This window comes from Oreochromis niloticus, linkage group LG3 (assembly GCF_001858045.2).
Source record: "Oreochromis niloticus isolate F11D_XX linkage group LG3, O_niloticus_UMD_NMBU, whole genome shotgun sequence".
Lineage (NCBI taxonomy): Eukaryota > Metazoa > Chordata > Actinopteri > Cichliformes > Cichlidae > Oreochromis > Oreochromis niloticus.
This window is the reverse complement of record NC_031967.2, coordinates 36,427,431-36,451,578: the sequence shown is the minus strand read 5'-3', so window position 1 is coordinate 36,451,578 and position 24,148 is coordinate 36,427,431. Positions and strand designations below refer to the sequence as shown.

General features: G+C 42.1%; 1 protein-coding gene across 3 annotated transcripts; it reads right to left on the bottom strand.

Annotated features, from left to right (window-relative positions):
* Positions 1 to 238: 238 nt before the first annotated feature.
* Positions 239 to 10,674, bottom strand: LOC109196860 (zinc finger protein 99-like). Of its 3 annotated transcripts, none has more exons than XM_025900654.1 (2): positions 10,656 to 10,674; positions 239 to 3,472 (listed from the first exon to the last, which is right to left on the bottom strand). In XM_025900654.1, exon 2 carries the CDS (start codon positions 3,393 to 3,395, stop codon positions 1,635 to 1,637), a length of 1,761 nt encoding a protein of 586 aa, XP_025756439.1. In that variant the 5' UTR covers positions 3,396 to 3,472; positions 10,656 to 10,674; the 3' UTR covers positions 239 to 1,634. The 3 variants fall into 3 exon arrangements, with proteins under 3 accessions (XP_025756439.1, XP_025756442.1, XP_025756443.1); XM_025900657.1 differs by lacking the exon at positions 10,656 to 10,674 and having other exon boundaries at positions 239 to 2,656; positions 2,993 to 3,592; XM_025900658.1 differs by lacking the exon at positions 10,656 to 10,674 and having other exon boundaries at positions 239 to 2,742; positions 3,079 to 3,591.
* Between the last annotated feature and the right edge of the window lie 13,474 nt (positions 10,675 to 24,148).

The window sequence follows — 24,148 nt, the reverse complement described above, 5'->3', positions numbered from 1 at the left end:
AGACTGTCAGTTGTTATTAGATGCAGTGGATTGTTTGTGAGCTGTATGGTAAATAAATACCCCGTGTTCAACTATACTTGTCTTGGCTGCCTCATAATAAATCCAGCCGCAAAAGGCTGCCCTATTACACTGCACATGGCACATGACAATACAGTTACAGGGGGATTTGGATTGTAAGTGTGGTCCTGTGATAAATGCTGCAATTCCACTGTAATTATATGAAATTTCAATTATTCTCTTTGAAATGGCATTTTAATTACATTTATGCACAAATACTTAACAGTAGGTACACTGGAATAAAGGGGGTAGCAAGTCGGTTTCTTACAGAGAAAATACAAAGAATGATTATAGCGACATAACTTTTAAGTAATGTGTAAATAAGTTCACAGAAAATAAGAAATATACATTATAATTTTTCTATATCTTAATAATTATAGGATACATTTAATTTTACACATACCTTTGGTCAAAATGATAAACTGATGAAATACAATAAAAAACATTTTTGATGCAACATAAAATAAGACAGGTTTCTTTTTCTCATCATGCAACAAAACAGACCCACATCAAGTTTTAAGACAACAGAAATCATTTAAAACTACTAAATTTTGTTGTTAAACAGCAACAGGTCTTTCAGATTGACCTAGAAGGCAATCTGTTCAGATGCTCTGATTCTCTTTGTGATCACATGATGACAATAATGCTTGGTCTGCAAGATTACATAGATGTTTGCACAGAACAGATAAACTCAACATTTGCGTGACTTTAACGTGACAAATTTTTCCTCAAATCGATCTTCAATGAACAGTTTCTTTTGTGATGCGTGCATAGATTTCTAACCTTTGGTGCATCGTGGCCTCTTATTAAATTCTGTTTATAGCTCTGCTATACGTCAGACACACATAGTTTCGATATAAACAACTCCTTCTGTGTTACTAGTTCCGCTTTTCTGTCTGGTTTCCTGTGTTTTATTAATATGCCTATGAAGCTCTACCCTAGCTTCCTGTTTTTTAACTTCTCCTTGCTGAAGTCTCTGTTGCCAAGGTGACCAGTCACCCTCTGACCTAGTTTTCCTCACAGACCTTACTACAAAGTACAAAAACCAATATAATCAGAAAAAATAAGCACTAAGAATATATGTTTATTCCTTAACACTCTTAATCATGGGTTTAATTTCGGTTTCTAGTAAATAGCCATTACATTTATGAAACAACAATCAGGAGTTTCTGAAAAGACTATTTGATTAAAAATCAGAAAATGTAAGAAACTAATATCAACAATTCAGAGAAAGTCTTTCTACATGCTGGCTGCCAGCTTAAGATAGGCATGTTATTTCCCTTCCCTTCATTCCTCTTCTCTCCAGAGCATACCTCCACCTCTCCAGGTTCTCTTACACCTGATTCCTATTCCTACTATAGATTACAATGTCATCTGCAAACAAGATATTCAACAGAGACTCTTAACTGACCTCGAATGTCAGTCTGTCCATCGCTAATGAAAACAAAAAGGGGCTCAGAATTGATGTAATCCCATCCCCACCTTCAACCCATCTGTTACTCCTTCAGCCATCCGGGAGGGGCTCAGAGTCGCAGAGCTGCTGCTCCTCCACATCGAAAGGAGCCAGTTGAGGTGATTCAGGCATCTGACAAGGATGCCTCCTGAGTGAGGTGTTCTAGGCATGTCCCACTGGGAGGAGGCCCCGAGGCAGACTCAGAACACACTGGGGAGATTATATCTCTCGGCTGGCCTGGGAACACCATGGTGTTCCCCGCGATCCAACCCCGCGATCCAGCCACGGATAAAGCGGAAGAAGATGGATGGATGATTGGGTGGATTAGTTTATGATTTATTAACCTATTCTTGAGTGCAAAAGCCTTTCCACACTGATCACAGCTGAATGGTTTAAATCCAGTGTGGATGAGCTGATGTTGTTTTAAACCGCTACTCCCAGTGAAAGTCTTTCCACACTGATCACAGCTGAATGGTTTAAATCCAGTGTGGATGAGCTGATGTTGTTTTAAACCGCTACTCCCAGTGAAAGTCTTTCCACACTGATCACAGCTGAATGGTTTAAATCCAGTGTGGATGAGCTGATGTTGTTTTAAACTGCTACTCCCGGTGAAAGTCTTTCCACACCGATCACAGCTGAATGGTTTAAATCCAGTGTGGATGAGCTGATGTTGTTTTAAGCTGCCACTCTGAGTAAAAGCCATTCCACACTGATCACAGCTGAATGGTTTAAGTCCAGTGTGGATGAGCTGATGTTGTTTTAAACCGCTACTCCAGGTGAAAGTCTTTCCACATTGATCACAGCTAAATGGTTTAAGTCCAGTGTGGATGAGCTGATGTTGTTTTAAACCGCTACTTCCAGTGAAAGTCTTTCCACACTGATCACAGCTGAATGGTTTAAATCCAGTGTGGATGAGCTGATGTCGTTTTAAACCGCTACTCCCAGTGAAAGTCTTTCCACACTGATCACAGCTGAATGATTTAAATCCAGTGTGGATGAGCTGATGTTGTTTTAAACTGCTACTCCCAGTGAAAGTCTTTCCACACTGATCGCAGCTGAATGATTTAAATCCAGTGTGGATGACCTGATGTTGTTTTAAACTGCTACTCCTAGTGAAAGTCTTTCCACACTGATCACAGCTAAATGGTTTAAATCCAGTGTGGATGAGCTGATGTTGTTTTAAACTGCTACTCCAGGTGAAAGTCTTTCCACACTGATCACAGCTGAATGATTTAAATCCAGTGTGGATGACCTGATGTCGTTTTAAACCGCTACGCCCAGTGAAAGTCTTTCCACACTGATCACAGCTAAATGGTTTAAATCCAGTGTGGATGAGCTGATGTTGTTTTAAACTGCTACTCCCAGTGAAAGTCTTTCCACACTGATCACAGCTGAATGATTTAAATCCAGTGTGGATGACCTGATGTCCTTTTAACTTATTTTTGGAAGTGAAAGACTTTCCACACTGATCACAGCTAAATGGTTTAAATCCAGTGTGGATGAGCTGATGTTGTTTTAAACTGCTACTCCAGGTGAAAGTCTTTCCACACTGATCACAGCTGAATGATTTAAATCCAGTGTGGATGAGCTGATGTCTTTTTAAATTATTTTTCGAAGTGAAAGTCTTTCCACACTGATCACAGCTGAATGGTTTAAATCCAGTGTGGATGACCTGATGATGTTTTAAACTGCTACTCCAGGTGAAAGCCTTTCCACACTGATCACAGCTGAATGGCTTAAATCCAGTGTGGATGAGCTGATGTTGTTTTAAGCTGCCACTCTGAGTAAAGGTCTTTCCACACTGATCGCATGTGAAGCTTTTGTCTCCACTGTCAATGCTCTGGCGTCTTCTGGGCTGCTTCATAGTGGTAAAAGTCTTTTCCATCCGGTTCACAACTGGTTCATCTGTACTTGCTGGAACTGGTTGGTTTTTGTTTTGTTTGATGCTTTCCCTTCTTTTTCCTATAATGACAAAGAATCAAAACAGTGACATGTAGTTATAGAACGACAAAACCTGCAAAGTGTACAGATTACGATACACTCTTAAAACCTTAAATTCAGTTTCAGTTTAACATCGTTAAATGGTTAAAAAAAACGTATATAGAGACACATTGTAGACACAAACAGAAGACATTAAACATATGAAAAGATATATGTGAATTATTTAGCAAAGAAAAAAGATAACTCTAAATATATCTTATATTTTAGACATCTAAAAGTAGCCACCCTTTCTTTTGTTGACAGCGCTGCAATCCCTTGGCCTTCTCTCAATGAGCTTCATGATGTAGTCGCCAAGCGCAGTCGCAAAAAACATCAATCGCTAACAAACAAAAAAGTGGCTCACATGATGACCGCCCCAGGAAAGGAAGACCAAGAGTCACCTCTGCTGCTGACGATAAATTTATCTGAGTCACCAGCCTCAGAAATCACAGCACCTCTGGTTAAAGCCTAGAGAAATGCCACACAGAGTTCCAGTAGCAGACATATCTCTACATCACCTGTTGAGAGGAGACTTTGTGAATCAGCCCTTTATGGTCAAATAGCTGCTAAGAAACCACTACTAAGGAAAAGCAACAATCAGAAGACATTTGTTTGGGCCAAGAAACACAGGGAATGGACATTAGACCAGTGAAAATCTGGTCTGATGAGTCAAAATTTGAGATGTTTGGTTCTACCCACTGTGTCTTTGAGCAAAGCAGAAAAGGTGAACGGTTCACACTGTGAAACATGGAGGAGGTGGGATGGTGTGGAGGTGCTTTGCTTGTGACATTGTTGGGGATTTATTCAAAATTGAATGCACGCTAAACCTGCATGGCTACTACAGCATCCCGCAGCAACATGCCGCCCCATCTGGTTTGTGTTTAGTTGCACCATCATTTATTTTTCAACAGGACAATGACCCCAAACACACCTCCAGGCTGTGTAAGGGCTAATTTGACCAAGGAGAATGATGGAGAGCTACACCAGACAGCCTGGACTCCACAGTAACCTGACCTAAACCCAATCCAGATAGTTTGGGATCAAATGGACCAAAAGGGCTAGCAAGTGCTCAAGACTGTTGGAAAACCATTTCAGGTGACTACCTCGTGAAGCTCATCAAGGGATGCCAAGAGTGTGCAAGGCAGTAATCAAAACAAAGGGTGGCTAGTGAAGATATGTGTAGCTTATTTTAGAGTTTAGGAATGTGTTAGATAGGATGTAGAATTATTGTAGAGACACTGGCACTGCCCTGGATGCAATAAAGGCCTGAGTGTGTCATGAATTTAGGAGTAGATTTCTAGGAGGCCCTCCCCCACTTTGAACTGTGAAAGTAAGACAAAGAGAAGTTAATGTTGAGTGGAAATTTCCCAGGGGATACCTGGGTGGGGGTCTCAGTGTTTGTAACTGGATAACTTTGGTCTGAAAGGGAGATTACTTTTATGACCGGCAGGAAGTCACGTATACAGACACACACTAGGGGTGGACGATAGAAACGATATACGATAGAAACGATATAAATTTGGCCAACAATAGAGATTTTGACTATACCGCTCTACCGCGATAGCGCATGTTGATGATGTCATCAAGCTGCGCCTGTTTTGGCATCGCATCGCAGCGGCTACAACCATTATCATCTGCAAATTATGCCAGACGACAGTCATAGCAAAGAGATGAAGCACTTTTGAAATATGGGGAAAGCCAAAAACAGCGCTTCCTCCACTTCCGTAACATTGATTCATTAATGTTGAATTCTCTCGCAGCTGTACTATTCCCATGTTGTTGCAGTACATTAATAACTAACCTCGTATTGTGGATGAATAATCTCGGTTGTGCTCCTGACTGAAGTTTGGCCCGTGTATAGCATCCTGCTATGCAATTGCATAGAATCCTTCACGTTAACTTTTATCGAGTTGGCGTTCATCCTCCAGCTTTACTGTGCTAATGTTATGCCAACGTAGCTGTGTCGCTAGCAATCATGTAGCACAAGATTATATACCAGGTAGTAGGGCTGGGCCATATTATACCATTCACGGTAATACCAGTATAATGTTGGGCAACGATAAGAAAATGAATTATCGCGATAGAATATGGGTAAAACACGCATGCGCAGTGCCTTTGTTTTCATATGCACATGGCGGAAAAAGCACAGCGGCGACAGAGAATGAGAAGGGCGAAAGCGCATCATTGAATGAAATGGATGAACCAGAATTGGTTTGTAAAAATGCTGCAACTTCAGTGGTGTGGAACTGGTTTGGCTTTCGTCCGTCAGATACACAACAAAGCACTATTTTTGGTAGAGCATGCAAGCGGGCCGTCGTTATTACCGTGTTTTTTGGAAAATACGGCACACTTAAAATCAATCCTTTGATTTTTCTGAAAATTGACAGTGCCCCTTATAATCCTGTGTGCCTTATGTATGAATTCTGGTTGTGTTTACTCACCTCGAAATGATTTTATGTGGTACACGGCGCTCGAAAATCTGTCAAATGTTTTAGTACGACTTTGCTAAGCTAGGAAGCCACACCGCTTGATGGATTGTCAGAGCATTACGGCTATCGTAGGCAAGAGCCTCGCGGAGTGATACGTACTGTGCTTCAACATAATATTACCGCATTGCGTGTGTATAACCTCTTTTTAAGTTTTGTGGATATTATACATGGTTATGCTGAGGATATGTCGGCCAATTTCCACTGGAAATGCCTTTTGGTTAAACTGTCAGCAAGGAATTTGCACTGTTAAATTTTTATATAACTTTAATGCAAAAAACAGCTGCTTGTTTAAGTGAAAATACATTGATGGGTTGGGGTTTTTTTTGCATTAATAAAGCTGTGGAGTTGTAAAGTATTTTGTCTAGTGTCAGTTATATCGTCAGTTATATCGTTATCGCAAATTTTCAAATGTATATCGTGATAAATATTTTTGGTCATATCACCCTGCTCTACCAGGTAGTCCAACTTCAGTAACCCTGCAAACGCCACTGCTGTTTAGTTTTCTGTCTTCATTTATGTCGGAAGTGATAGCAGAGTTGTACGTTTTAATTAGTTTCAAAAATCTCTGTCAGAACATGGTATGTCATGTTTAGGTGGAAACTAGCGGGCTAACTTCCTGTTAACAGAGGTGTGGACTCGAGTCACATGACTTGGACTCGAGTCGGACTCGAGTCATTAATTTTATGACTTTAGACTTGACTTGAAAAAAGGTTGTAAGACTTGTGACTTGACTTGGACTTTTACACCAGTGACTTGGGACTTGAATTGGACTTGAACCTGTTTACTTGAAAAGACTTGATATTTTACCCAAATCTAAAATTTAACATACATATTATATAAAAAGTGCGGACCATTAATTCACTTTATTCATTCATTCATTCATTCTTACCACACTCCGTATGTATGTGAGCGTGGGCTGTAGCACAGCCAATCAAATTAACCAGATTTGAAAAAAAACAAGAACAAAAACGCTCGAGCCAAAAATGCTTCCAAGAGTAATTTCTTTCGGGTACATAAACTACGAAGTAGTCAACAAAAAACGAAATGCAATATGCAAAACATGCAAGAAGAGAATCACAGACGGAGATGGAACAACTTCCAACTTTGTCCGACATTTGAAGTTGCATAAAGAACGGTAGGTGGTGCTTTTTTTTTTCTTCTTTTTTTTGCTACGATGAAATAGCTGACTTAGCTAACTTTATCTTATTAGCAAATGTTCTTCGGGCTACGTTGATGATACTGTTTGGCTTTAACAGGTATGATATGTTTGTCATGCTATTTTAAATCCGGTCCTGCAAGCGCATCCAAGAATAACATGCAACTTGTTAGCTCAGAATTGTCGGTGAATGGTGAGCAGGGTCCGTTTCAGAAAGTGGGTTCAGTAGCTGTACTCAGTCTCTCTCCGTCTCCTCCCCATCATTAACCCCGTAGATTTAACCCAGTTTAGACTGACAAATATTTATTTTACCATCACATCACAATTCAAAATCACTGTGTTTAATTTGCAATTAGTGTATGGTCGTGTTTAACTTTTGCATGTCTGAGCCAGGGAAAAAATTTTTTTTTGGTTAGAAAATCTGGCCCACCTTAGTGTGTAATTGAGTAGTCCTGCTATACATGGCCTTTTTCTTCTGTCATTTATGTCAATACATCAAATAAAATATTTTGATCTTATATTATTAGCTGTTGTTTATTTGCAAAGGTTATTCTCAACAGGGATGCTAGACAAAAACGGCGTTTTCTACAGACAGCCTAGCATACGCTCTCCACTTGCGAGTGAAAAAAGAAAAAGAAACTAGAAAGCGAAAATTTCAGAAGAAATTTTATGTGTGCCTATGCCGCTGCTAATCTGTGTAGTTTTCCATTCATACGGCTACAGACAGCAAAACTCAGAAGAGCAGCCATTTTCCACCATGAATTATGGTAAAAACAAACACCGCTCGCGCCTCACAGATGACAGCTTACAGTTTTGGGTAAAGATGAGGTCACTTTGTACAGCCCCGATTTGCAGACGCTGTGCACACAGGTTCATAAGCAGAAGTCCCTCTGTACCACGGCAGACCCCGACAATGTTTGCACGAACACACTTTGAACCAGTACGTTATGGACCACTTTTCACACATGGTTGGTGTACCCTCCCAGCCAGCTGTAGCTTTTCAACTCACAGCCCGACACACACCCAAAAAACAGCCGAGAGAGCACAGACTACGCCCGAGAGGTGTGATTGCAGATGCCCCTCAGGTGGGTCCACCTCCCCTGCAGCGGCACTGCAGACCACGCCCCGCCACACATATCAAACACGTAAAATAAATATTTATGCACTTTTGCATTCACTTTTTGTTTTTTGTTATTTTTACACAGTGTTCTGAATGATGAACAATGGTCTACAGCCAATCTTGTGTATTATTATACAAACTTTGGTTGTAAGATTCAGATAACTATTTAATAAAAGCTAAATATTTTATACAGAGAGTGCAGAATTATTAGGCAAATGAGTATTTTGTCCACATCATCCCCTTCATGCATGTTGTCTTACTCCAAGCTGTATAGGCTCGAAAGCCTACTACCAATTAAGCATATTAGGTGATGTGCATCTCTGTAATGAGAAGGGGTATGGTCTAATGACATCAACACCCTATATCAGGTGTGCATAATTATTAGGCAACTTCCTTTCCTTTGGCAAAATGGGTCAAAAGAAGGACTTGACAGGCTCAGAAAAGTCAAAAATAGTGAGATATCTTGCAGAGGCATGCAGCAGTCTTAAAATTGCAAAGCTTCTGAAGCGTGATCATCGAACAATCAAGCGTTTCATTCAAAATAGTCAACAGGGTCGCAAGAAGCGTGTGGAAAAACCAAGGCGCAAAATAACTGCCCATGAACTGAGAAAAGTCAAGCGTGCAGCTGCCAAGATGCCACTTGCCACCAGTTTGGCCATATTTCAGAGCTGCAACATCACTGGAGTGCCCAAAAGCACAAGGTGTGCAATACTCAGAGACATGGCCAAGGTAAGAAAGGCTGAAAGACGACCACCACTGAACAAGACACACAAGCTGAAACGTCAAGACTGGGCCAAGAAATATCTCAAGACTGATTTTTCTAAGGTTTTATGGACTGATGAAATGAGAGTGAGTCTTGATGGGCCAGATGGATGGGCCCGTGGCTGGATTGGTAAAGGGCAGAGAGCTCCAGTCCCACTCAGACGCCAGCAAGGTGGAGGTGGAGTACTGGTTTGGGCTGGTATCATCAAAGGTGAGCTTGTGGGGCCTTTTCGGGTTGAGGATGGCGTCAAGCTCAACTCCCAGTCCTACTGCAAGTTTCTGGAAGACACCTTCTTCAAGCAGTGGTACAGGAAGAAGTCTGCATCCTTCAAGAAAAACATGATTTTCATGCAGGACAATGCTCCATCACACGCGTCCAAGTACTCCACAGCGTGGCTGGCAAGAAAGGGTTTAAAAGAAGAAAAACTAATGACATGGCCTCCTTGTTCACCTGATCTGAACCCCATTGAGAACCTGTGGTCCATCATCAAATGTGAGATTTACAAGGAGGGAAAACAGTACACCTCTCTGAACAGTGTCTGGGAGGCTGTGGTTGCTGCTGCACGCAATGTTGATGGTGAACAGATCAAAACACTGACAGAATCCATGGATGGCAGGCTTTTGAGTGTCCTTGCAAAGAAAGGTGGCTATATTGGTCGCTGATTTGTTTTTGTTTTGTTTTTGAATGTCAGAAATGTATATTTGTGAATGTGGAGATATTATATTGGTTTCACTGGTAAAAATAAATAATTGAAATGGGTATATATTTGTTTTTTGTTAAGTTGCCTAATAATTATGCACAGTAATAGTCACCTGCACACACAGATATCCCCCTAAAATAGCTAAAACTAAACACAAACTAAAAACTACTTCCGAAAACATTCAGCTTTGATATTAATGTGTTTTTTGGGTTCATTGAGAACATGGTTGTTGTTCAATAATAAAATTATTCCTCAAAAATACAACTTGCCTAATAATTCTGCACTCCCTGTATGAGAGTAAGAAAGAAAAGTATATCTTTGTGTCCACCTTTCTCTGTTAATGCCCTACCTGGCCCCCTGGCAAAAGCTTTGCTAGATCCGCCCCTGCACAGTTACCAGCTGTCAGCTAAATAAAAAAAGGAGCTTGGTGTTTATTTCTCTCAGAAACAGTTCATAACTTCCCTTCAACTCATTCATGTCACCTAAAAAAAAGGTAAACCTGTTTCTCCATCACCAGTTCAGCTCTGATGATTCAGTAAGGTCATCTCCTGGTTTCGACCAGCCGCTTCTACAGCTGTGGCTCCAGCAAACATCAGCTGATACTAGAAATTAAAATCAAATGAATTCTAACAACAGCTGATCAAGCTTAAACGTGCTGCTGTTGTTTAGCGCGATAAACAAACAAGAGAGAAAAGCCGATCATTGATCAGTTTCATGACTGAAGTTTGAACAGGCGAGAGAATGACAGGGGAGGCTGTCATAAAGTTCAACATCAGTAACTTAGCGCGCACACAGCTGTATAGAAACTCCATCGTGCTAGCTACCACGCAGTACGAGTTATTATAACTGATTGTAAAAAGTCAGCACAACGAAAATAAACTACACCTAAACTCGGTTTATATCTGACCCAAATAGAGTGCAGGTCATAACTTCTTACCTGAAATTCAGTTCACCTCACGCTCCGACCGGCAGCCGCCTGCTTCTCCTGCCTTCGGTTTCCCTGATCCACGATCTACCACCGGTCGATCGGCGGTCGCCTCGCCGCCTCGTTCCCCGCATGTTCTTTCTGACACACACCGGTGGATAGCTGCCCTCGGTTGTAGCTCCGCGTCAGCGACTACCAAACAACTCAGTTATTTTTTCCACATCGACCAGCATCTGGACAATCCACCGCCTTTCACTGTTTGTACCGTTACTAAAAAAAACCCCTCATCGGCTCATAAAAACGAAAAATAAGTCCAGCTATGACCCTGAGTCAAAAAGACAGCCAGCTCGGGTTAGCTAGCTACCTGTCTAGCTCTTTGCAGGCACCGAAAACATCAGAGCTAATATGGTATGTCTTGGTAACACGAGCAGATATTTGAAGTTTACATCTGGCCAATCCACCACCTTTCACTGTTTATACCGTTACTAAAATGAATAAATAAATAAATCATCGGTCCATATAAACGAAAAATAAGTCCAGCTAAAACACATACTGTCGGCGAGCGACCGGGTGCTGACACGAGTTTCACCCGCCTCAATATAAGCCAAGCCTGGGTGCTTTTTCACGAAGGGTCGCTAGCGGTGCTAGCTAACTATGCTAGCGGCGCTAGCTAGCTAGCCGGCTATCAGCAACACATAAGAGAACTGCTGCTAAATAAACTACACCTAAACTCGGTTTATATCTGACCCAAATAGAGTGCAGGTCATAACTTCTTACCTGAAATTCAGTTCACCTCACGCTCCTGCCTTCGCTTTCCCTGATCCACGATTGACCTCCGCGTTAGCAAACACCGGTCGATCGGCGGTCGCGGCATGTCCTTTCTGTCATACACCGGTGGATAGCTGCCCACTGTTGTAGCTCCGCGTTATAGCACCACCAAACAACTCAGTTATTTTTTCCACATCCAGCTGTAACTCCGATTCTGTGCGAGCATTTGCGAGAGACCGGGGAGGTGAAACGACAGAGAGAGTCCCCTCGCTATCCATTTGCAGCCAAGTGGGGCAGCTAGCTAGGTAGCCGGCTAGCTGTCAGGCAGGACCGATGTCGTCAGAGCACTGTCGCTAAATATGGGATGTCTTGATAAAACAAGCAGATATTTGAAGTTTACACACCTACATTCTCGCCTGAAAATATCTTAAAAGTTTATTTTGTGACCTAGAAACACGAATAAAAGACATATAAAACGAAGTGGTGGCCGCCATTGTTCACTCTGTAGAGGCGTGCTATGAATTGTGGGATATGGAGTTTTCAACACAAGGATAAATCTTTTCGGCTGTACTACTCCCGGTATACCACTAGAGAGAGCCAAGACACCACAAATGAAGTCTGTTTATTTGGCGCCAAAAGATGAATTGGCCTAAATTTGTACTAAAATATTAATATTTAAAAAACTATAAAAGTCATAAACACCAAAAGTCACAACATAATAGTCCAGCTCCAGCCGCACAAAATGATCTAACATATGTAATCCTAATGTCAAAACTGTTTGGCAGAGGAGCGCGGGAAAATTTTCACTAAAATATTAATATTTAAAAAACTATAAAATTCATAAACACCAAAAGTCATAGCACACCATTCCAGATCCGGCCGCACAAAATGAGGTAACATATATGAAGCTTGTCTCAAAACTGCGGGGCGTGATACGTGCCGAAATTTAGGCGGAAGATGGAGAATAATAATAACTAGAAAGGGAAAATTTCAGAAGAAATTTTATGTGTGCCTATGCCGCTGGTAATCAGTGTAGTTTGCCATTCATACAGCTACAGAGAGTAAAACTCAGCAGAGCAGCCATTCTCCACCATGAATTATGATAAAAACAAACACCGCTCGCGCCTCACAGATGACAGCTTACAGTTTTGGGTAAAGATGAAGTGACTTTGTACAGCCCCGATTTGCAGACGCTGTGCACACAGGTTCATGAGCAGAAGTCCCATTGTACCACGGCAGACCCAACAATGTTTGCATGAACACGCTTTGAAGCATTATGTTATGGACCACTTTTCACACATGGTTGGTGTACCCACACAGGCAGCTGTAGCTTTTCAACTCATAGCCCAACACACACCCAAAAAACAGCCAAGAGAGCACAGACTTTACACCCGTGGGTCCACCTCCCCTGCAGCGGCACTGCAGACCACGCCCCGACACACACATCAAACACATAAAATAAATATATATGCACTTTTGCATTCACTTTTTGTTTTTTGTTATTTTTACACAGTGTTCTGAATGATGAACAATGGTCTACAGCCAACCTTGTGTATTATTATACAAACTTTGGTTGTAAGATTCGGATAAGTATTTAATAAAAGCTAAATATTTTATATGAGAGTAAGAAAGAAAAGTATATCTTTATGTCCACCTTTCTCTGTTAATGCCCTACCTGGCCCCCTGGCAAAAGCTTTGCTAGATCCGCCCCTGCACAGTTACCAGCTGTCAGCTACACAAAAAAAGGAGCTTGGTGTTTACAGGGAGTGCAGAATTAGGCAAATGAGTATTTTGTCCACATCATCCTCTTCATGCATGTTGTCTTACTCCAAGCTGTATAGGCTCGAAAGCCTACTACCAATTAAGCATATTAGGTGATGTGCATCTCTGTAATGAGAAGGGGTGTGGTCTAATGACATCAACACCCTATATCAGGTGTGCATAATTATTAGGCAACCTCCTTTCCTTTGGCAAAATGGGTCAAAAGAAGGACTTGACAGGCTCAGAAAAGTCAAAAATAGTGAGATATCTTGCAGAGGGATGCAGCAGTCTTAAAATTGCAAAGCTTCTGAAGCGTGATCATCGAACAATCAAGCGTTTCATTCAAAATAGTCAACAGGGTCGCAAGAAGCGTGTGGAAAAACCAAGGCGCAAAATAACTGCCCATGAACTGAGAAAAGTCAAGCGTGCAGCTGCCAAGATGCCACTTGCCACCAGTTTGGCCATATTTCAGAGCTGCAACATCACTGGAGTGCCCAAAAGCACAAGGTGTGCAATACTCAGAGACATGGCCAAGGTAAGAAAGGCTGAAAGACGACCACCACTGAACAAGACACACAAGCTGAAACGTCAAGACTGGGCCAAGAAATATCTCAAGACTGATTTTTCTAAGGTTTATGGACTGATGAAATGAGAGTGAGTCTTGATGGGCCAGATGGATGGGCCCGTGGCTGGATTGGTAAAGGGCAGAGAGCTCCAGTCCCACTCAGACGCCAGCAAGGTGGAGGTGGAGTACTGGTTTGGGCTGGTATCATCAAAGATGAGCTTGTGGGGCCTTTTCGGGTTGAGGATGGAGTCAAGCTCAACTCACAGTGCTACTGCCAGTTTCTGGAAGACACCTTCTTCAAGCAGTGGTACAGGAAGAAGTCTGCATCCTTCAAGAAAAACATGATTTTCATGCAGGACAATGCTCCATCACACGCGTCCAAGTACTCCACAGCGTGGCTGGCAAGAAAGGGTATAAAAGAAGAAAAACTAATGACATGGCCTCCTTGTTCACCTGATCTGAACCCATTGAGAACCTGTGGTCCATCATCAAATGTGAGATTTACAAGGAGGGAAAACAATACACCTCTCTGAACAGTGTCTGGGAGGCTGTGGTTGCTGCTGCACGCAATGTTGATGGTGAACAGATCAAAACACTGACAGAATCCATGGATGGCAGGCTTTTGAGTGTCCTTGCAAAGAAAGGTGGCTATATTGGTCGCTGATTGCTTTGGTTTTGTTTTTGAATGTCAGAAATGTATATTTGTGAATGTGGAGATGTTATATTGGTTTCACTGGTAAAAATAAATAATTGAAATGGGTATATATTTGTTTTTTGTTAAGTTGCCTAATAATTATGCACAGTAATAGTCACCTGCACACACAGATATCCCCTAAAATAGCTAAAACTAAACACAAACTAAAAACTACTTCCGAAAACATTCAGCTTTGATATTAATGTGTTTTTTGGGTTCATTGAGAACATGGTTGTTGTTCAATAATAAAATTATTCCTCAAAAATACAACTTGCCTAATAATTCTGCACTCCCTGTATGAGAGTAAGAAAGAAAAGTATATCTTTGTGTCCACCTTTCTCTGTTAATGCCCTACCTGGCCCCCTGGCAAAAGCTTTGCTAGATCCGCCCCTGCACAGTTACCAGCTGTCAGCTAAATAAAAAAAGGAGCTTGGTGTTTATTTCTCTCAGAAACAGTTCATAACTTCCCTTCAACTCATTCATGTCACCTAAAAAAAGGTAAACCTGTTTCTCCATCACCAGTTCAGCTCTGATGATTCAGTAAGGTCATCTCCTGGTTTCGACCAGCCGCTTCTACAGCTGTGGCTCCAGCAAACATCAGCTGATACTAGAAATTAAAATCAAATGAATTCTAACAACAGCTGATCAAGCTTAAACGTGCTGCTGTTGTTTAGCGCGATAAACAAACAAGAGAGAAAAGCCGATCATTGATCAGTTTCATGACTGAAGTTTGAACAGGCGAGAGAATGACAGGGGAGGCTGTCATAAAGTTCAACATCAGTAACTTAGCACGCACACAGCTGTATAGAAACTCCATCGTGCTAGCTACCACGCAGTACGAGTTATTATAACTGATTGTAAAAGTCAGCACAACGAAAATAAACTACACCTAAACTCGGTTTATATCTGACCCAAATAGAGTGCAGGTCATAACTTCTTACCTGAAATTCAGTTCACCTCACGCTCCGACCGGCAGCCTGCTTCTCCTGCCTTCGGTTTCCCTGATCCACGATCTACCACCGGTCGATCGGCGGTCGCCTCGCCGCCTCGTTCCCCGCATGTTCTTTCTGACACACACCGGTGGATAGCTGCCCTCGGTTGTAGCTCCGCGTCAGCGACTACCAAACAACTCAGTTATTTTTCCACATCGACCAGCATCTGGACAATCCACCGCCTTTCACTGTTTGTACCGTTACTAAAAAAAACCCCTCATCGGCTCATAAAAACGAAAAATAAGTCCAGCTATGACCCTGAGTCAAAAAGACAGCCAGCTCGGGTTAGCTAGCTACCTGTCTAGCTCTTTGCAGGCACCGAAAACATCAGAGCTAATATGGGATGTCTTGGTAACACGAGCAGATATTTGAAGTTTACATCTGGCCAATCCACCACCTTTCACTGTTTATACCGTTACTAAAATGAATAAATAAATAAATCATCGGTCCATATAAACGAAAAATAAGTCCAGCTAAAACACATACTGTCGGCGAGCGACCGGGTGCTGACACGAGTTTCACCCGCCTCAATATAAGCCAAGCCTGGGTGCTTTTTCACGAAGGGTCGCTAGCGGTGCTAGCTAACTATGCTAGCGGCGCTAGCTAGCTAGCCGGCTATCAGCAACACATAAGAGAACTGCTGCTAAATAAACTACACCTAAACTCGGTTTATATCTGACCCAAATAGAGTGCAGGTCATAACTTCTTACCTGAAATTCAGTTCACCTCACGCTCCTGCCTTCGCTTTCCCTGATCCACGATTGACCTCCGCGTTAGCAAACACCGGTCGATCGGCGGTCGCGGCATGTCCTTTCTGTCATACACCGGTGGATAGCTGCCCACTGTTGTAGCTCCGCGTTATAGCACCACCAAACAACTCAGTTATTTTTTCCACATCCAGCTGTAACTCCGATTCTGTGCGAGCATTTGCGAGAGACCGGGGAGGTGAAACGACAGAGAGAGTCCCCTCGCTATCCATTTGCAGCCAAGTGCGGCAGCTAGCTAGGTAGCCGGCTAGCTCTCAGGCAGGACCGACGTCGTCAGAGCACTGTCGCTAAATATGGGATGTCTTGATAAAACAAGCAGATATTTGAAGTTTACACACCTACATTCTCGCCTGAAAATATCTTAAAAGTTTATTTTGTGACCTAGAAACACGAATAAAAGACATATAAAACGAAGTGGTGGCCGCCATTGTTCACTCTGTAGAGGCGTGCTATGAATTGTGGGATATGGAGTTTTCAACACAAGGATAAATCTTTTCGGCTGTACTACTCCCGGTATACCACTAGAGAGAGCCAAGACACCACAAATGAAGTCTGTTTATTTGGCGCCAAAAGATGAATTGGCCTAAATTTGTACTAAAATATTAATATTTAAAAAACTATAAAAGTCATAAACACCAAAAGTCACAACATAATAGTCCAGCTCCAGCCGCACAAAATGATCTAACATATGTAATCCTAATGTCAAAACTGTTTGGCAGAGGAGCGCGGGAAAATTTTCACTAAAATATTAATATTTAAAAAACTATAAAATTCATAAACACCAAAAGTCATAGCACACCATTCCAGATCCGGCGCACAAAATGAGGTAACATATATGAAGCTTGTCTCAAAACTGCGGGCGTGATACGTGCCGAAATTTAGGCGGAAGATGGAGAATAATAATAATAAGAATAATAAATCCGACGATAGTAATATGTGTGCTCTTGCATAGGCACACATAATAAGAACTAGAAAGCGAAAATTTCAGAAGAAATTTTATGTGTGCCTATGCCGCTGCTAATCACTGTAGTTTGCCATTCATACAGCTACAGAGAGCAAAACTCAGAAGAGCAGCCATTCTCCACCATGAACTATGGTAAAAACAAACACCGCTCACGCTTCACAGATGACAGCTTACAGTTTTGTGTAAAGATGAAGTTACTTCGTACAGCGCCGATTTGCAGACGCTGTGCACACAGGTTCATGAGCAGAAGTCCCATTGTACCACGGCAGACCCGACAATTTTTGCATGAACACGCTTTGAAGCATTACATTATGGACCACTTTTCACACATGGTTGGTTTACCCACACAGCCGGCTGTGCATTCACTTTTGTTTTTTGTTATTTTTACACAGTGTTCTGAATGATTAACAATGGTCTACAGCCAATCTTGTGTATTATTATACAAACTGTGGTTGTAAGATGCAGATAACTATTTAATAAAAGCTAAATATTTTATATGAGAGTAAGAAAGAAAGTATATCTTTGTGTCCCCTTTCCCTGTTAATGCCCTACCTGGCCCCCTGGCAAAAGCTTTGCTAGATCCGCCCCTGCACAGTTACCAGCTGTCAGCTACACAAAAACAGGAGCTTGGTGTATATTTGTCTGTCAGAAACAGTTCATAACTTCCCTTCAACTCATTCATGTCACCTAAAGGGTAAACCTGTTTCTCCATCACCAGTTCAGCTCTGATGATTCAGTAAGGACATCTCCTGGTTTGGACCAGCCGCTTCTACAGCTGTGCCCCAGCAAACATCAGCTGATACTAAGATAAGATAAGATAACCTTTATTAGTCCCACATGTGGGAAATTTGTTTTGTCACAGCAGGAAGTGGACAGTGCAAAGTTATGAAGCAAAAATTAGAATAAAATAAAATAAGAATAAATACAGTACACAACTGTACAGAATAGAATAAATAAAATACTATATACAGTAGAATAAATAGAATAAAATATACAATAAGATAAAAATAGAATACAAATGCTATATACAACTGAGTAAAAATACAACGATGCAGGAAGATTATGCACTTAGTGTTATTGCACATGTGTGTGTTTGATCAGTTAAAGTCTTTGTTGTGGAGTCTGACAGCAGTGGGGAGGAAAGACCTGCGAAATCTCTCCATCCCACACCGTGGGTGCCGCAGTCTCCCACTGAAGGAGCTGCTAGAAATTAAAATCAAATGAATTCTAACAACAGCTGATCAAGCTTAAACGTGCTGCTGTTCTTTAGCGCGATAAACAAGAGCGAAAAGCCGATCGTTGATCAGTTTCATGAGTGAAGTTGCAACTGGCGAGAGAATGACAGGGGAGGCTTCGTAACGACAGAATAAATCGTAATGTTTTCTCTGAATGTGGGACGATTCCGTTTGTACGGCAACTCTGACGAACCAACCCTTATGAATATAATAAAGTTCAACATCAGTAACTTACCGCGCACACAGCTGTCGTGCTAGCTAGCATGCAGTACGATTGTAAAAGGTCAGCACAACGAAAATAAACTACACCTAAACTCTGTTTATATCTGACCCAAATAGAGTGCAGTTCATAACTTCTTACCTGAAATTCAGTTCACCCCTCAGCTCCTGCCTTCGCTTTCCCTGATCCACGATTGACCTCCAGGTTAGCAACCACCTTCGCTTTCCCTGATCCACGATTGACCTCCAGGTTAGCAACCACCGGTCGATCGGCGGTGGCCTGCCCCACCTCCTATGTGTGGTTCGCGGCATGTCCTTTCTGTCACACACCGGTGGATAGCTGCCCTCTGTTGTAGCTCCGGCTAGCTCCACCACCAAACAACTCAGTTATTTTTTCCACATCGACCACCATCATCGGCCCATATAAGCGAAAAATGAGTCCAGCTAAAACACAGACTTGGCGAGCGATCGGGTGTTGCAACAAATTTTAGCCGCGTCACTATAAGCCCAGCCTGGGTGCTTTGAGGGTCGCTAGCAGCGCTAGCGGCGCTATGCTAGCGGCGCTATGCTAGCGGCGCTATGCTAGCCGGCTGGCTATCAGCAACACATAAGACAACTCTTGCTAATATGGGATGTCTTGATAAAACGAGCAGATATTTGAAGTTTACACACCTATATTCTCGCCTGAAAATGTCTTAAAAGTTTAGTTTGTGACCTAGAAACACGAATAAAAGACATAGAAAACGAAGTGGTGGCCGCCATTGTTTGACTCGGTAGAGGCCTCTGTAGAGGCGTGCTATGAATTGTGGGATATGGAGTTTTGGGCCAAGGATAGATCTTTCGCCTGTACTACTCCGGGTATACCACTAGAGAGAGCCAAGACACCACAAATGAAGTCTGTTTCTATGGCGCCAAAAGTAGAATCTTTCTAAATTTGCACTAAAATATTAATATTTAAAAAACTATAAAAGTCATGAACACCAAAAGTCGTACCATAGTAGTCCAGCTCCAGCCGCACAAAATGATCTAACATATGTAACCCTATTGTCAAAACTGTTTGGCAGAGGAGCGCGGGAAAATTTCACTAAAATATTAATATTTCAAAAACTATAATAGTCATAAACACCAAAAGTCATAGCACACCATTCCAGATCCAGCCGCACAAAATGAGGTAACATATATGAAGCTTGTCTGAAAACTGCGGGGCGAGATTCGCTGCAAAATTTCAGGCGGAAACTGAAGAATAATAATAATAAATCCGAGAATAGTAATATGTGTGCCTCTTTCATAGGCACACATAACTAGAAAGCGAAAATTTCAGAAGAAATTTTATGTGTGCCTATGCCGCTGCTAATCACTGTAGTTTGCCATTCATACGGCTACAGAGAGCAAAACTCAGAAGAGCAGCCATTCTCCACCATGAACTATGGTAAAAACAAACACCGCTCACGCTTCACAGATGACAGCTTACAGTTTTGTGTAAAGATGAAGTTACTTCGTACAGCGCCGATTTGCAGACGCTGTGCACACAGGTTCATGAGCAGAAGTCCCATTGTACCACGGCAGACCCGACAATGTTTGCATGAACACACTTTGAAGCATTACATTATAGACCACTTTTCACACATGCATTCACTTTTGTTTTTGTTATTTTTACACAGTGTTCTGAATTATGAACAATGGTCTACAGCCAATCCTGTGTATTATTATACAAACTTTGGTTGTGAGATTCAGATAACTATTTAATAAAAGCTAAATATTTTATATGAGAGTAAGAAAGAAAGTATATCTTTGTGTCCACCTTTCTCTGTTAATGCCCTAGCTCCCCCCCCCTAAAAGCTTTGCTAGATCCGCCCCTGCACAGTTACCAGCTGTCAGCTACACAAAAAAGGAGCTTGGTCTTTGTCTCTCAGAAACAACTCATAACTTCCCTTCAACTCATTCATGTCACCTAAAGTGTAAACCTGTTTCTCCATCACCAGTTCAGCTCTGATGATTCAGTAAGGACATCTCCTGATTTCATCTTCATGCTCCAGCAAACATCAGCTGATACTAGAAATTAAAATCAAAAGAATTCTAACAACAGCTGATCAAGCTTAAACGTGCTGCTGTTGTTTAGCGCGATAATAAGAGCGAACAGCCGATCATTGATCAGTTTCATGATTGACGTTTCAACACGCGAGAGAATGACAGGGGAGGCTTCGTAACGACAGAATAATCATAATGTTTTCTCTGAATGTGGGACGATTCCGTTTGTACGGCACGGCAACTCTATGAACTAACCCTAATGAATAAAATAAAGTCCAACGTCAGTAACTTAGTACGCACACAGCTGTATATAAACTCCCGTGGCATTACGATTGTAAAAGGTCAACGAAAATAAATTACACCTAAACTCGGTTTATATCTGACCAAATAGAGAGCGACCGGGTGCTGACACGAGTTTCACCCGCCTCATATAAGCCAAGCCTGGGTGCTTTTTCACGAAGGGTTGCTAGCGGCGCGAGCTAACTATGCTAGCGGCGCTAGCTAGCTAGCCGGCTATCAGCAACACATAAGAGAACTGCTGCTAAATAAACTACACCTAAACTCGGTTTATATCTGACCCAAATAGAGAGCGACCGGGTGCTGACACGAGTTTCACCCGCCTCAATATAGCCAAGCCTGGGTGCTTTTCACGAAGGGTTGCTAGCGGCGCGAGCTAACTATGCTAGCGGCGCTAGCTAGCTAGCCGGCTATCAGCAACACATAAGAGAACTGCTGCTAAATAAACTACACCTAAACTCGGTTTATATCTGACCCAAATAGAGTGCAGTTCATAACTTCTTACCTGAAATTCAGTTCACCTCACGCTCCTGCCTTCGCTTTCCCTGATCCATGATTGACCACCGCGTTAGCAATCGCCTGCCCGGCCTCATATGTCTCGTTGGCGGCATGTCCTTTCTGTCACACACCGGTGGGTAGCTGCCCTCTGTTGTAGCTCCACCACCAAACAACTCAGTTATTTTTCCACATCCAGCTGTAACTCCGATTCTATGCGAGCATTTGCGAGAGACCAGGGAGGTGAACGACAGAGAGAGTCCCCTCGCTATCCATTTGCAGCCAAGTGCGGCAGCTAGCTAGGTAGCCAGCTAGGTAGCCGGCTAGCTGTCAGGCAGGACCGACGTAGTCAGAGCACTGTCGCTAAATATGGGATGTCTTGATAAAACAAGCAGATATTTGAAGTTTACACACCTACATTCTCGCCTGAAAATATCTTAAAAGCTTATTTGTGACCTAGAAACACGAATAAAAGACATATAAAACGAAGTGGTGGCCGCCATTGTTCACTCTGTAGAGGCGTGCTATGAATTGTGGGATATTGAGTTTCCACCAAGCATTACCGTAACTTTGAATGATTTGCGCAACCTTAAAAATTCCAAGGGCTCCTGAAAGCAGCGACGCTGTGCGCACCGTTGAAATTGTCATCATTACGGTAATCCAAATAAGGGTACACAGGCTGTACCACTCCCGGCATACCACTAGAGAGAGCCAACACACCACAAATGAAGTCTGTTTATTTGGCGCCAAAAGATGAATTGGCCTAAATTTGCACTAAAATATTAATATTTAAAAAACTATAAAAGTTATAACACCAAAGTCATAACATATAGTCCAGCTCCAGCCGCACAAAATGATCTAACATATGTAACCCTAATGTCAAAACTGTTTGGCAGAGGAGCGCGGGAAAATTTTCACTAAATATTAATATTTAAAAACTATAAATTCATAACACAAAAGTCATAGCACACCATTCCAGATCGGCCGCACAAAATGAGGTAACATATATGAAGCTTGTCTCAAAACTGCGAGGCGAGATTCGCTGCAAAATTTCAGGCGGAAACTGGAGAATAATAATAATAACTAGAAAGCGAAAATTTCAGAAGAAATTTTATGTGTGCCTATGCCGCTGCTAATCACTGTAGTTTGCCATTCATACGGCTACAGAGAGCAAAACTCAGAAGAGCAGCCATTCTCCACCATGAACTATGGTAAAAACAAACACCGCTCACGCTTCACAGATGACAGCTTACAGTTTTGTGTAAAGATGAAGTTACTTTGTACAGCGCTGATTTGCAGACGCTGTGCACACAGGTTCATGAGCAGAAGTCCCATTGTACCACGGCAGACCCGACAATGTTTGCATGAACACACTTTGAAGCATTACATTATAGACCACTTTTCACACATGCATTCACTTTTGTTTTTTGTTATTTTACACAGTGTTCTGAATTATGAACAATGGTCTACAGCCAATCCTGTGTATTATTATACAAACTTTGGTTGTGAGATTCAGATAACTATTTAATAAAAGCTAAATATTTTATATGAGAGTAAGAAAGAAAAGTATATCTTTGTGTCCACCTTTCTCTGTTAATGCCCTAGCTCCCCCCCCCCTAAAAGCTTTGCTAGATCCGCCCCTGCACAGTTACCAGCTGTCAGCTACACAAAAAAGGAGCTTGGTCTTTGTCTCTCAGAAACAACTCATAACTTCCCTTCAACTCATTCATGTCACCTAAAGTGTAAACCTGTTTCTCCATCACCAGTTCAGCTCTGATGATTCAGTAAGGACATCTCCTGATTTCATCTTCATGCTCCAGCAAACATCAGCTGATACTAGAAATTAAAATCAAAAGAATTCTAACAACAGCTGATCAAGCTTAAACGTGCTGCTGTTGTTTAGCGCGATAAATAAGAGCGAACAGCCGATCATGATCAGTTTCATGATTGACGTTTCAACACGCGAGAGAATGACAGGGGAGGCTTCGTAACGACAGAATAAATCATAATGTTTCTCTGAATGTGGGACGATTCCGTTTGTACGGCACGGCAACTCTATGAACTAACCCTAATGAATAAAATAAAGTCCAACGTCAGTAACTTAGTACGCACACAGCTGTATATAAACTCCCGTGGCATTATGATTGTAAAAGGTCAACGAAAATAAATTACACCTAAACTCGGTTTATATCTGCCCAAATAGAGAGCGACCGGGTGCTGACACGAGTTTCACCCGCCTCAATATAAGCCAAGCCTGGGTGCTTTTTCACGAAGGGTTGCTAGCGGCGCGAGCTAACTATGCTAGCGGCGCTAGCTAGCTAGCCGGCTATCAGCAACACATAAGAGAACTGCTGCTAAATAAACTACACCTAAACTCGGTTTATATCTGACCCAAATAGAGAGCGACCGGGTGCTGACACGAGTTTCACCCGCCTCAATATAAGCCAAGCCTGGGTGCTTTTCATGAAGGGTTGCTAGCGGCGCGAGCTAACTATGCTAGCGGCGCTAGCTAGCTAGCCGGCTATCAGCACACATAAGAGAACTGCTGCTAAATAAACTACACCTAAACTCGGTTTATATCTGACCCAAATAGAGTGCAGTTCATAACTTCTTACCTGAAATTCAGTTCACCTCACGCTCCTGCCTTCGCTTTCCCTGATCCATGATTGACCACCGCGTTAGCAATCGCCTGCCCAGCCTCATATGTCTCGTTGGCGGCA

Excerpts from the sequence above, each read along its gene's own strand:
- LOC109196860 (XM_025900654.1), bottom strand. The coding sequence starts at position 3,395 with ATGGAAAAGACTTTTACCACTATGAAGCAGCCCAGAAGACGCCAGAGC.